This window comes from Nesoenas mayeri (assembly GCF_963082525.1).
Source record: "Nesoenas mayeri genome assembly, chromosome: 6".
Classification (NCBI taxonomy): Eukaryota; Metazoa; Chordata; class Aves; order Columbiformes; family Columbidae; genus Nesoenas; species Nesoenas mayeri.
The window spans coordinates 39,008,549-39,024,140 of record NC_137545.1 but is presented as its reverse complement, the minus strand read 5'-3'; the positions used below and the strand labels follow the sequence as shown (position 1 = coordinate 39,024,140).

Below are 15,592 nucleotides of genomic sequence, written 5' to 3'. Positions count from 1 at the left end.
TGTAATTTCTGAAAATTAATCACTGCTCTTTCTACTCTTAGCTCCTGTTACTTAAATCTGGATAGGTCTTGTCCATGGCAGTAACTTTATCTAAGCCTTCTTTCTATATGTACTATAATAATTTATCTCGGATAATATTGCGTTGCAGTTGACTCTGCTCTAAGAACTGCCAAGTTCTGTCATTCTTCCCTTCAAAATCTGCCCCAGCAGTTCCCACCTTCTCGAGATGAAGCTACTGGACTTGTGGTTGCGCCAGAAGAACATCTCTTCTGGTTCTTCAGCTTAAGTAGAAGGTGCTACCCTTTAAATGTCTCTGCGTTTGTAATCTTTATCTTTTTCCTACCAAGTAGTGCTTACACTAACTCATCTTTATCTCTGATAAGAGAAGACCAGAGGCATTGCCTGGCATTGCCGTTTCATTACTGTGTGGCAGCTGGCACTGGTTGGGACACATTGACAGTAGTGTTAACATATGAGCTTTAGGTAAGTCTATAGGATTCTACATCTTCCCTCCCATAGAATGGGGGGAGGGTGTGTAATTTGGACACACCTGTGATTGAAGTGTTTTGATACCTGAGTCCATTTAGCCTTCACTTTTGCATTTGGACTCACATCACACGACACTGTCAGATGTATGAAGGTTTATTTTTCTGTACCTCTCTTCTATTTGGGCATCCCTGACACTGGGTTTTGCTTTTCCTCATAAGGGATTGAGGTTACTGTGCAATAACATTCCTCTTCCATAGCTCCACTGAAGGAGCACTTGATTTCATGATACCTTATAATACTGTTCCATACATGAGTGGTGGGATTTTTTTTGGCAGAGAGTTGTGAAATTTGCTCCCCTAAACATCTGAGTGTGCTATATAGTATTTGGCTTCTTAGGTGCATTAGAAGTTAACAGTTTTCAGTTGCCCAAATGCCAAACATAGCTTTACAAAGAAAGCGTATTTCTTTCTTTGCTAGTTAAATAAGTGGATTATGAGTGCGGTGACAAGAGGCTTGAAAAACTAAAGCAAGTGATGAGAGAGAAGTTGCTGGACAAAACCAATGTTGATAAGGGAGGTGTATAGTGTTTGGCAGCTGAACTATGACAGTAACTGCAATATCTGAGTCAGAAAGGAAGTGTCTATCCAGGACAGATGTCATTGCTGGGGATGAACAGCAGACCTTTTGAGGCCCTCCTGTCTTTTGGGGGCCTAATAATAAAGGAAAGATCATCTCTGACCACTGATACGAGAACAGGGACTGGGAAGTTCACTGTCACTTCTGTCTCGTGATGGCATTCTTCTCTGGAATTAGTTCTATTTGGAAACATGACTTTATTGGTATTTGTAGTCAGTAGGTTCGTCAGTGAGGGTGTCTTAAAATGTTATAGAGATTTTTGTTGCTCAGATGCGGAGGGAATGTTTCCTCTGTTTTCCTAGCTGAAACCAAACTCCTGTTGGAAAAACTCCAAGTGTAACTTTTGAAGTCTTAAGTTGGTAAGTTATGAAGCGGGTTGTATTTTGTAGACTGGAGAAAGTCAGCTAAACCCTGGGAAACCAGCAGAGGGAGGAGGATGTGTGTAATAGCTGTTGAGAGGGTGGCTGTAAATCAGGAGTGTAATAGAGCTGTGAAAATAGCCAATGTCATCCAGTGATGGCTGAATCGCCAGCTGATGCGGGGAAGTTACAGTGTTGTTGTACAGACACCGGCGAACTCCTCTCTGGAACAGCGCGTCCAGTGCTGACCACACATGTTCAATAACATGACCTAAAATTGGAATAGCTGCACGGAAGGGCAACATAAAGAGCCTGTGTTATCAGGTGAGAAAGATTGACTTTCTTTGCCTATCCTTAGCTACGAGGAAGAGTGAACGAATTTGATTGCCATCGAGAAATACTTTTGGGGTGAAGACAGGTGAAAAGAACTATTGAATACAAAGAAGTGTGCTGCAGAGTTCGCTAGATATACTTTAGCCTTAACGATACCATCATTAGTTATTAGATGTAGATTCCTAACTGTTGGGACAATAAAGACATTCTGGGAGAGCTTCTCTATGAACATAAGATCAAAACAATGAAGTACTTTTGTGAGTTTAAGAAGCTGGAAAAAAAGAGCAGTACAGGATGCCTGCAAAGCACCTGAACTTGATGAAGAAGATGGTCCTTGGTTAGCAATGGGCAGAACATGAGGTTTGTAGAGTTTCGAAGACCTAAAAGAATATTCAGGATTTCTATGCATGAAGAAGTCTATAGTGCCAAATTTTTCCTCTTATAGCAGCCTCAGTGTACCTCCTCATCGATAGTCTCATTAAATAAATGCTGTGATGAGCACAGCTCTGTCCCTGACCGAGCTGGTCCCTCGAGGTCAATACTAATGCACAGTGCTTGGGCTGGTCAGGGAATGCACGTGGCCACTATTCCTCAGAAAACTGCTCTGTGAATTGAGAAAATATTTCACTATTCTCTGCTTAAAATGGATAGGCAAATTCAGCACCATTTGTGAGCAGGAATATTAATCTTGAGCTGAAATGAATACTACTGCAGTGTATCCTTGAGAACTCCCAAAGCAAAGGAAATACAGCTTAATTGTGGGTCAGCTTCATGTGTTATAAATGCATTTCTGATTTAAACCTCATTCTAAGAAATCTGCATTAGTCGTTAAATGCAGAATTGCATTTCAAGATTACATGGCAGAGCATTTAATTTTCTTGATTTAATTTCCAGAATGCTTTGATCATATGGCAGCCGTTAGGCAACTACTTTCTTGTTCTGTCTCTTACCTCTACATTAAAAGATAAAATTTTATTATTGTCAGGAGAAGGGTAATGATTTTTAAAATGAAAAGAATCATTTGCAGGTGAAGACATGCTATCTTCCTAGCACAAATGATGTTAATATAAAACAGATATTAAGAAAACAAAGAATTGATGCCATATCCCTGAAAGCTGGAGAAGCATTTTAAATTAGATTCTCTTTACTGTATCTGTTTGTTATTGGCATACAGAATTATTTTTTAGTCTTTTTTTGTGATTGCGTAGAAATCTTGAATCTTGTATAAGAAAAGTGCATTAAGGAATGAAGTAAAGAGTCAGTATGAAGTCAAGCATCAGGCCTTTGTAGTCACTGTATGTATATTTATATAAACACACACGTGTGCATGTGCCTGATCACAGGAAACCCACTTGGTTCTGTGACTGCAAAATCAGCTTTATTGGAATTATTTGAATTAATGAGTATTGAGATACAAAATTCCATTAAATAACCTAATTCAAATATCCAGGAGTACAGATAGTAGACTAGAGTATATGTAATATTTCAACAACCTACAGGTGTTGTCATTGTTTTTGCTGATGAAATACATATATACACATATGTATATGTGTATATTGTATATATGTGTATATATATGTATGTATATATGTATATATGTGTACACATATGTATATGTGTATATACATATATATACACACAGTTTGTGTATCTTTTCATTCCAAATTAAACATTTGCTTTGCAGACATTTGTGCATCATCTGTAGTGTGAACATTTTGATTTATATGGACCTGAATGTCAAGCATGTGCTTTTTTAAAATGTTCTTAAAGTACAGCTGGGATGCAGAGTTACAATAAAGGACAAGACAGGAATTCAAAATGATTTTGATAAATAGAAATCCCTGTCAGGAATGGAGTTATCCCTCAGGAATGTTATAGGTAAAGTTTATTCTGCCTTATGGCCTGATGATGGATTACATGACCTTTCAAATTCTCCTCAAGTCCTGTTTTATGATTCTGTGATCAATTCATTTTGGCATTTGACAGCTGCTGTACATATACTATCGATAATTCTACTGTCTTTAATACTTTTAATGCATTTTAATTTACATATTTGGCACATGAAACACTTTAACTACATGTAAAATATATTCTTATTTATTTGAAGGTGGTAATAATAAAGCATATGGGTCTCATTTGGCTCTTTAGCAAATATTTATTCTTTCCAGCCTAGAACATACTACAATGCTGAATTTCTATGAGAGGTTACAAGGCTATAAATTATTACTGGTTAACACAAAGATATCTTAAAGTTTATATGCTGTTGATCCAATGTTATTCCTATTAGTGGTAATAACCAGGAGATAATTCACTTCATTTAGAAAATGAAATCCTGATTCTCGGAGTAGTTGTAGTAATATTCAGTCTGGAATCAGATTATTCTTTACAGCATGTTAAAGTCATGGCAAGGCGGTCTTCAGCTTGCAAGTATAATTTAGTCTCTCAAATAGGTAATCTTGTTAAAATATTGTCAGGTTAATCAAAATTGATTTGTGTGTATTAAACCTGGTGAATGCTAATCAAGTATCAGGTTAGGAAGCTTAAGTAGCAATTTGAAGTCTTTGATAGTTTCCCATTATTCTTGGATGGAATGACTCCTTGGATTTGTGGAAACATAGCCTGGGTACCAATGCACTACAGACTAAAGCATCTCCTTTAGAAATGTATTTTCCAAAAACCTGACAGTGTGGGTCATGGTATTTATTATACCTTATGTGCAATGAACTATTCTCGAAACCGTGTAAGTGCTTTGTGGTTTGGCCACTCTGCTTTTTGTAACTATCTTGCCATTTTGTACAAATAATACTTAAAGAGATATTTGAGATTGCAGTGTATTCTCTGGATGTATGAATACCATCCATTTAAAAGGCAATTATTAAATTATGTATCTGTGGTGTAAGGAAATATATTTAGAACTTCTGTACGTTCTGTTTGAAAGAAAATTCTGTGTAATTGCAAATTTGGTAGAAGATATAGTGATTGTTTTTTTTTTCTAGTTATATGATTATCAATATGGGTTTTATGGGTCATTGAGAGATGAACACTCTGAAATTATGAAAAACACAAAGTTACTTTGCCCAGAGCCACCAGGAGCTTTACACTCTGCTCACACCCTTTGCAACTTACATCATCTTGTTTTCTTTCAACAGAAAGCTTTTCTTTACAGACTACGGGAATGCTGCCAAGATTGAGAGATGTGACATGGATGGAATGAACAGGACGTGGATAGTAGACTCTAAAATTGAACAGCCGACTGCTCTTGCACTAGACCTCATCAATAAATATGTGTACTGGGTTGACGTATATCTGGATAGTGTGGAAGTTGTTGACTATCAAGGGAGGAAGAGGCACACAATAATTAAAGGCAGACAAGTAGGTATTTATTTGAAAATTAGTAAAAGTAATTATATCAATAAATGAATGTGTGGAATGCTGTACATGATGCCAACAGTTACAGTAATTTCAGATTTTTTTTTAGTCTTTTTAGTTCAAATGCATTAGACATTAAAAGGTCCATCTGCATGTTTTGCTTTATTTGCAATTTAGCCCGTTTTGCAACCTATGGACAAGGTTCCATGCAGTGTCTCATGGACAATGCGACACCTGAGTCACATTCCCACTGTAAAAGACTTCAGGAGAGAAAATAGGGGGTGATGGAAAGATAACCGGGGAATAAATTATTAGTGACAAGAATTATTATTTGGTGACCAATAAATTATTAGTGACATGGCCTTGCCAATTCATGAAGAAAAGACTAACAGGTGCAAGAATGTTAAAGAAACAGAGTAGCAAAAGCTATTCACCTGTTCAGACCAACCTGGATGCCCTTAAATCATATTTTGTTGATGCTTTTCTACGTTGATGCAGATGTTTGGAGTCATAAATACAAATGCTGAGACTGTATGAGCCTTGTGGCAGGAGTATATAAATCAATTATTGTTGCTGTGACTTGGAGAGCCGGGTAGTGGGTAGCGGGAAAGGAATAATTCCCTGACAGTTTTGGGGCTTATGTAAATAGACAGAAAATTAGCAACCTGTTCTGGTTGCTACTTGGACTCTGCGAGCTCGTGTGGGTACCATGTGCACATCTGCATCTGCCTGGGGTTAAACAGTGTGTAAAAAATGTACAGAGAGAACAAACATTTTACCTGTTCTGCTGGGATACAAAATTATATTTTAGTCTTTTTTTCCTTGCTTCCAAGTATTACCAAGAGACAGGTGGTTAGCATAACCTACCATTTAAAAATAGACGGAAAATGTGACAACAAACAGTCTAGGTCAACTGGCTAAGTAGCAAACACCCTCAGGTTTTTTACCAAATTACTGTCAGTCTTTAGCCACTTGTTCTGGAATAACAGATCTTGTAAACTTTGTAAACAGGTAACATTTTGGAATAGATACTTTAAAAAAGAAAGCCATTTTCAGAAGTGGCTAGCAGATACTTTTGCAGGCTTGTAACTCAGTTATGCTGGTGTCATAGGAGACACATTCTTGTTCGTTCTCTTCTTTCTGAAATTTAGATGCAAAAGATCACAGGGTTTCTTTTTCTCTAAACTTGCTAAGGAAGGAGAAGGATGTTTCTTTCTTTCAATGTAGGTGATGAGTATTAAAAAGTTTGGCCTCTGAATGTCTCGCTGCCATCACGAAAGGAGCAGCACACTGGTTGTCTTTCCACTCACATGAAAAGTTAGTAATTACACTGGGTTTTGTGCCAGCATTTGCCAGGATTTAGAATGGCTGTTACTCCAGGTTACTCCTCATTAGTCCAAGGAAACAGTAGACAAGAAAACTATTTTAAACAAATTTTAAGGATTGAAGTTTATTTCATTAGTGCAAGTATATCAAAAGACCTGCTTTCCAAGTGACACATACAGGCTTCTATGATCGATAGTCTTCGTTGTAGAAAGCAACATTTCCATTTGTGTATAGGATAGCAGTAAAGCTTCATGAGACACAAAAACCAACACATGCATGAATTAAATGCAAAGAATTAAGTCATTATAAAACACATTGTAAAATAGTCACATAGCTTTAATAGTGTAAATACAGAAAAGCTCTTACAGGAGTTGAATAATAAAGCTTTAAACTGAGTGCAAATGGAAATAGACAATAAAGGATTATAATGCAGAGGAGAATTCAACAATTTGCTACAGATGCATCATTATTTTCGAAGCTCTTTTATTTTCTGTCTTAATATAATTGGATTGAATTTCTGTGGGGTCTTAAATACTTCCATTGTTCTCAAGTTATGGTTTTTTTCCCTGGGTAAGGGCAGAACACAATGTCAAAATTTGGCCACCCGCAGGGTCATTTCCAAAAAGGACTGAAATATTGTTTGATTTATGACAGGCTTTGCCTATGGTTTTTTTTTTTTGGTTGTTTTGTTGGTTTTATGTCTGAATTTGTGCATAAAAAAACCTAAGTAAATACTTTGTGGTGAACAGTTTATTGATTAAACTAGTGAGACATTCAGCCTGTGGGTATCTGAACATCTGCCAACAGATTCTCCCTAATTTGTTCAGCTTTCAAAATCATCTGTGAGATATTTTATGTTTTCTCAGTGTATAAATCAAGTACAACCACTAGATTATTGAACACATCATGTTTGAGCTGTGATTCGCTGACTAAGTTACATTGGGTAATTTTTGCTTAATGTACCCAGACACACCACAGATTAATGCAGTTTCAGAATTCACTTTTTGAGAAACAAGTCGCAAGTGTTTTTTGACCATAAACATATTCAGAGACTTGAACACAAATATAGCTGAGATAATTTGTTTATTTATTCCTTTATTTACTTAATAAAATATTCAGTGATTATATCCTGCACTATTCGCCTTGTTTTGATTATAGCATAATCAAAAATATGTCAATTCCACCTATAAACTGTGTTTTTAAAATCTATATTTCTAGTTAATGCTAGTTAATATTAATTTATCTTATTATGAGTTAATACTAAAATAAGTTGTTGCACATAACAAAATATGCAGGAGTTTTTGTTTTAAAAGATAGAGAAACGGGGAAATTAAGAGGATAAATTAATTTGGATTGCTAAATATTGTGAATTTTCTGCCTTTCTTTTACAAAGGTATTCTAATTATACACTTCCAACTACAGGAATGTGAACGATATTTGTGGTGTAGTTTGTGTTAATATGTACAAATATGTATGGACATATTCAGAAATCCTTTTGTACAGTTTAGTATGTACACAGTGGTGTTTGATATTTACAAATCATAGATACATCTAAAATATTCCGCTAAAATAATATAATTTTTTTCTGTTCCAGATTAGGCATCTTCGTGGTTTGGCGGTATTTGAAAACTATTTATATACTGTTAATTCAGATAACTTCAGCATTTTACAAATAAACAGATATAATGGAACTGACGTTCAGTCTCTGGCGAGACTGGACAATGCTAAAGAGATCCGCGTGTACCAGAAGAGAACTCAAACAGCGGGTAAGATCCAAATTCCTCTTTCTAGGAAACATAAGACTAGCTCTTAGGTGGATATCTAGTTAAAAAGGTTCTTCCACAACGATGTATTGGAAAATGCAGTGAAAATTTGTCGTTGTGGCAAAACTCTGTTGCTTCTTCACCTGGTTTGGGACGTGCTTTCTGACAGTTCTCCTGCATCTCCTGAGCATTCAGCTTGGAGAACCACCAAGGAGCCCTGGTCTGCAGGTGTTCTGGCTCCGCGCACTCAATGCATTCAGAATTTAACACCCTCTGAAATTGCGAGACGCTCAGTACCATCCACATGCTCAGGTCTCTGACCTCAGAGATTCCTGGTTTCTCTGGGCGTCATTTAAGACAGAAGACAAACTCCCAGAGAGGCTCCTCCGTCTGCGAGGTTTCCAAAAAGGCACTGAGATGTGGGCAGCTGGCCTTGCCTGGCTGCCACACCGCAATCGCTGAAGTTTTCCTTGATTTGTTTAAATACCATTTTCTACTTCTGCGAATGAAATCTTCATTTTTGTGTAGAATGAAAAACCGTTTTATCAGTTCAGAATTTTTGGTAAAATAGCAATTTTTGAGGTCTGTAGAGCTGTGTGACTCTGATCATGGCTCTGATCGGATACTTTCTGCATTCAGAACAGCCGTGTGATTGGTGGAACTTTATGCAAAGATGGCAAGATCCTAAATGATTACAACAATACTCTATGGGATTTTGTTTATATGGCTGATAGCAATGAATTGTTGCAGTGACTGCTTGGACAGAGGAGCTAACGCATCAATTCTACTGATCAACGTCAGTGTTATTAAACAGACAGGCTGCTTTTAGAGAAGTTTCTGAAGTGGGAACAAACTCGAGCTTGATGTAGAACTAATTTTTCACCTTATAGCTGAAGGCGTTGATTTGCAGGTGTCGGTGTCAGGAGGAGGCTGCAAAGCCTCTTTCCTTGCTCTGGGCTCCCTCTTGTACCCCTGAGGGAGTTGTAGAGGTGTAGTAGAGGAGAGACATGAGCACAGTGTAATCTTTTATTACATCCTGTGATTACTCTGTTCTTCTTGCCCTTTGTTCGCTCCGCTACTACTTTTGTTTTGAATGGACATGTTTGCTGCTTGTCAATATTCGCTGTAATAGTTGTCTCAGCTTGGTTGAGCTTCTGTATACCTTTAACAATATCGACCTTCAACCACTTGATTACTTTCTTTTTTGACACAACTGAGAAGCTTAAGGGAAAAGAGAAAGAAGAGAAAAACCTTTTTAGAGCTAAAATACTGCTGGCCTGTTGTAAGCCAGCTTAGTAAATGTAGGATAGCAAGGTAGATTTTGTTTTCTCATCAGATATAAGTTAAAGAGAATTAAAAGTTGAATCTGCTATATTAGTCTGCTAATCTACAATGGTGCATTTGAAAATATGAAGTCAAGGGAAAGGAATTATTTGGTCTCTGCAGCTGGATTTATGTCCCAACTGTGCAAATATGGAAAAAATACTACAAGGCTTGTTCTGTTTTTTAGTTTCTGCACAGGTATCTGCCCCAGAAATGTGCCGTCTAATGGAGTTGAATAAATAGCAAACTGTGTTGCCACAGGCTTCACTCAGTTCTCAAAAAGCCAACAAACCAAATGAACCAAAGACATAAGTAAAGGGGAAAAGCACCAGCTACCCCAGGGCAGTGCTGCCCGGCAGACCATGTGCACAAACGTGTTTAAAAAGGGGCGATTACATATAACAATGTGTATGGCTTGATAGCCACAAAATGGCTTTTTTCTCCTATCTAAGCTTTATACATGCTGATGCATCTAATTATCTTGTTTTAAATGGATTTCAATCGTGCTGTTTTTTCACTGGCCGTAGTCAGAAGCCACGCGTGTGAAGTGGACCCGTATGGAATGCCGGGGGGATGTTCGCACATCTGTCTGCTCAGCAGCAACTACAAAGCACGGACTTGTCGCTGCAGGACTGGCTTCATCTTGGGGAGTGATGGCAGGTCATGCAAAAGTATGTTATTTAAATCAAAGAGTTTGCCAGCCGATAATATTTTAGGGTATGGTTCTAGGTGTTTTTTGACATGCTCATCTATAACAATAAAGAACACGTGGACTGTTTGGGGGTAATAGTTGCCTGCAACATGTACCTGACACTTTGTATATTCCTTTCATTCCCTTAAAATGATTTGATTTGGCTTAATTCATAGAAGTGAGAAATTCAACCTGGGATGATGATGAAAGAATTCTAAAAATCATCACAAGTTTTAAGTTAATCATTCTTACTCTTTCTTCATATACTATGCATTCTCTTGTACATAGATACTGAAATGCCGTTAAATAATTTGTCACATCTAATTTCTACCCCCTCAATCAACTTGTAAGTTGGAAGCGGACCATTCATATGCATTGAGCAAGGTATTTCTCAAAATAGTTTGTGAGACCACGTTTGATTTGTATAATTATGGCTATACCTAACAGTAGGTATGCACAATCTGTTGGTCATCTACAGCCCACAGGACAGTCCTGAAAGTTTGGGAGAACACCTGTTTTTGTCTGGTTTCTTGATCAAACAATGAAAAACATGCAATTAGATGGATATATGTGACCTCAGTCAAACCTCACATGGTTTTCACTAACAATTCCAAGAAAAAACCCTGAGAGGCATTAGCGAAAGTCTGTATCTTACAGAATTTTTGGAGGTATAGTGACAGTATTAAGGTTCTAAGGATATTTATAAGTATCTTTAAGGAAACAAAATCACCTTATTAAGCTTTTTTATTCATAATTAACCTCTTGGATTAAATTGTAAAAATCTCCTCAGAAATAGGAAATATTGGTATCCATGTTTTGTATCTCAGTATGAAAGAACAGTGTGTGTTGTTTTGTTGTTTTTCTTCCCATTTGAAATAAATTTATTGTAATGTTTCATCTTGTTTGTTTCTTGGAAACTTCAGGTGAAAAAAAACCTGGTGTTTTTTTGTCTGCTGGAGTTTATGGTCATGTTGGATTTAATGATTACTTCAGTCATGGTCTGCATTACCCTGATAGATCCTAATGAATTGTAAAATTAAATGTCTATGAAGCTATATATGTCCATTTGACAGTAGGTGCAAAGTTATTGTGTGATGTAGGATTGCTTTTCAGCGTGGACTTTTATGGAAAAAAAATAATTAGATGTAAGCAGTTCACTGAAGTAATTCGTGTTTTAATTAAGGTAATATAATTAGCTGGATTTCTTGAGTTTAGATACCTTTGGAATATGTGAAAGTTTAATTTTTGGTATTGAGTAACACTCCCACTCCACCACTAATTGTGCTAGTTAATTAAACAGTGACATTATGCACTGTAAAGAAGATTAGGCAGCATCAGGTGTTTATGTTTGTAATCTTTCTTTTGCAGGACCAAAGAATGAATTGTTTCTTTTTTATGGGAAGGGACGCCCAGGAATAATACGGGGAATGGACCTGAATACCAAAGTATCTGATGAATACATGATCCCTATAGAAAACCTGGTGAATCCTCGTGCTCTGGACTTCCACGCCGAAACCAATTACATTTACTTTGCTGATACTACCAGTTTCCTAATTGGACGACAGAAAATTGATGGCACAGAGCGAGAAACAATCCTCAAAGATGGTAGGCAATGCTAACTGATAGTGACAATCAGAGAATCTCAGTAAGGAGCAGTTGAACTGACATTTACAGATGATATAAAGCTTTATTTAAATCGCCCATGGAAAATAATCCCAAGCTAGACCTTGAACAGAGTTGGAAAAATTTCTTTTTGTACAACTTCATGTTTATTTTTATTTTCACTGCAGAAAGTTAAAGTTTGGTTTAGTTGCTCTGTTGTGAATTCTTCCTTTGTCCGTTGAAGGTTATACCCACCAGTAACTCTACATCTCCACTCTATTCTTTCAGTAGTTTGTTACAAGTATCCATAATGTGGTTGGGTTTTAATCATTCACTGAGCCATCCCATATCCTTGTGGACTCTATATTCTCCACTCCAGCCTGTATCACAATGTGGATTCTGGAGCTTCTTTAAGAAGTTTGGCAGAGTGAGATTTCCTGTAGCACTTGCAAATACGTTAGAAAAAAACTTTGTGTTTCCTGATACATTTTCCATTGTATATGTGCGAGTAACAGGAAGACTTAAACGTTTTTTAGAACCTGAATTGAGATGTTTGTACCATTTATTATAACAATGAGAGAAAATACCAGCAGTTCTCTGGTTTCCACCTCTCCCACCACACTTCATAGAATCTCCCTGGTCTACAGTCGTCTCTCGTATTAGATGCTGTTTCAATGATAAAACCTCCAGTTTGTCAACGCATATTTTCTTTTATGGGCCCTTTTCATGAGGACAGGGGGTAACAACTGCCTCAGTTGTAATCCATTCTATAGTAATTATTTTCTAGTACTCAAGAAAATAAGCAGTGTGAATATTCATCTTGGCCTTCAGAGAGCTTAATACCTTTACTTGTAAATGGAAACTCAAGACAATGAAAATAACTACCTTTGGTTAAGCACAGGGTTAAGCACTCCCTGTCATTCATAACCCATGTTTTAATCCACCTGTCTCAGAGAAGTTATCTCCAGTTTGCAGTGATACAGTGATGTTTTGGTACAAGGTCTCTCCACTGACCTCAGATTCTGCACAAAGATCCCTTCAGCAGGATTGCAAGCAATAGGTGTATCAGTGATTGCTTAATAAAAGACAGCTGTCTGAGTAAATAACGAATACTCAGCTGTCAATCTGGTAATTCTTGGTTTCACTGCTAATATGGAAATGGATAAAATACATTAGGGAACTTCCATTGCTGACCTTCTTTTACTAAACATCACGTTTTATTTTACAAAGAAGTAATCCAAATGGGCAGTAGAGGAAGGGACAGGACAATATGCAGATTTAAAAATTGTAATACTAAGGAGCATCCTTGGTGAAAGCTGTCAAACGGGAGCAGTCTAATCAAACATGAACAAACTTTGTATACCAAACTAGCAAATTGAATACACTCTTTTAAATCATATTCAACTGGAATTCCTACTCTTTATAAATACAACATAGCAAAAATACCAATGCAATAACAAAAGAGTTATGGATTATCAGATGATGTAATATTAGTGGTCCTAATACTTACAAAGACCAAAAAAAAAGTCACTGCCATTCTCCCCCCCACTACTTCCCCAGGAGTTTACATTACTAGTTAGAACTTGGTGTAGTTTCATAACTTTAAAGTGTGCCTAAAGAACACTTGTAAATGTATTTTTCATGATTTAAAAAATTAATATGGCCTCCAGCCATACCACCTTAGCTTTTATTCTTGTCAGCTCTCAGGAACTCAGCAGGGACAGATTAAATCATTCCGTGGTGGAAGGCTACTGGAGAAAATCAGGTGTGTCAGGAGGTGGTGTAATATTTGCTCTGAACAGCATGGTGCTGAGGAATTCTGTCTGTGGTAGGTGTCACTTCTCAGATTAGAAGTTGTCATTTTTTGTGACTGTCAGGTTTTGCGAGAACAGATATGCTGGCTCAAACAACACTGTAACTCAGATAATTACAGTTTGCCTACACGAGAGCCTGATCCTACAAGCTGTTGACTGTGAGTTGAGAACGCTGAGCACCTCACACTGCTGGAGGTTGATTTTCCCATATAGTTTCAGCTGTGATTTCTTATTCTTCACTTTGGGAAACAAACTGCTGGGTAGTATTGATAACTATTTGACAGCCCGCAGCACAGCCAAACCTAGAGCTGGCGGCACAAATGCAATAGTAGCATACTTACACCAGCAAAAGAAATTGCTGTAATTACAGTTTCAAACTTGCATTTGAGATCAGCTTTTTAAATAAAAAAATTGAACAAGCCAGGCATTTTAAAGGTACTTGAATATTGTTCAGTTGAAGTAACATAAACACAAACTCTGGGTTTGTTTGTTTGGTTTGGTTTGGTTTTTACTTGGCTTTGTCCCCTCATGTTGTTTGAGGTTGCTGTGAGCCTTAAAGTCTTATATTATTCAGTTGTAAATGTTAGCAAAGATGGATAAGGGCTAACATTGTGCTTAAACAATGTCAAAGTAAGTCTGTAAATATGTTTGGAAGCTGTTTAGCTGGTTGGTATTTAGAAGAATGGGGTTTTTTTAAATTAATTTTCATGTTAATCTAGTATTTTAGCCACTATTAGTGTACATTACTGTACTATTATATATTGGTGTACTATTGGTGTACTATTAGTGTATTAACTGATGTTAAGCTGGGCCATTCTGTACCAAATTACACACTGTGCTTAGTATCTCTTGCATACTTAAAACCAGTATGGCAAATTATTGCCTCTTGAAAGATGAGTTTTTAAAAATCTTATACCTATATTCAGTATAGTTGGAGCCCACATACTCCTGTTGATTGTAAAATGCTGGTAATATTTCTAGAATTACAGATGTTAATTTTTCAATTATCAAGTGAACTATGATCAAAACGGTATTTTATTCACCTCATCCTTCTTATGTTGAATGGGCTTCATTGAAAAAAGCCTCACTGTAGTCATATCATTCTTCTTAACCAGAATGGCCATTATTTTGTTCCTGTTTACTTCCTGATGTGAAGCTCATCTAAAAAGTGAGGAATGTATTTAAAGCTTTAAGACAGTCAGATGAAAGTGAACTTTAAATGATAACTTTTCAAAAAGAATATAAACTGTGTCTACAGGATTGTGCTGTAGAATTCTCCTTTATTTTAAAACTTTCAGATATATTTAATATCTAATTACTGTGGGGTATTTTGACTTAAATTGTATTTGATTTACCTCTGGGCAGTGAATTTTGATACCATTGGTTCCTTCAAGCTTCTTAGATCACAAGTTAAAATAAGTCCATAAAACTATAGTGATGTTTACGTTGATCAGAAATATGGATAAAAATGTTAAACAGAAAACCCCTCAGCATATGCCACTTTTGGTTTTTTTGGTAGGTGTCCTGATGTTACAAATGTTAGTAAGACCTTTCCATTAGTACCTAGTGATTGTATTATGGGGAGGCATGTTGGTAGAGAAATCAGAAGGAAGGATTAGATGATGGCAACACAGCACAACTGCATAATGCTGTTTCAGTAAAAATGATTCTGGTAACAACCTGAAACGTCCCAAAACAGCTCTTCAGGAGTTCATGTGAAGTTGTTGTCTGGAAAGCTGACAGTTGAATTACATGTAGATGGCATTACCAATGTGAATGTGAACATAAAAAGCAATTTGCTTTCTTTTTTTTCAAGTCTTGATGATTCATGTCATTGGCATTGTACTGTAGAATTGTATATCCAGTTATGACATGTAATACAATACA

At 36.7% G+C, this 15,592-nt stretch overlaps 1 protein-coding gene across 1 annotated transcript in view; it reads left to right on the top strand.

Annotated features, from left to right (window-relative positions):
* The window catches only part of LRP1B (LDL receptor related protein 1B), a gene marked incomplete at both ends in the record, with an annotated part of 678,833 nt that overhangs the window by 412,715 nt on the left and 250,526 nt on the right, over window positions 1-15,592 (top strand). Inside the window, 4 exons of the mRNA XM_080346793.1 lie at window positions 4,967-5,189; window positions 8,107-8,278; window positions 10,126-10,269; window positions 11,658-11,894. Of these exons, the coding sequence (XP_080202919.1) occupies window positions 4,967-5,189; window positions 8,107-8,278; window positions 10,126-10,269; window positions 11,658-11,894 (776 nt within the window). The remainder of the gene's footprint in view (window positions 1-4,966; window positions 5,190-8,106; window positions 8,279-10,125; window positions 10,270-11,657; window positions 11,895-15,592) is intronic.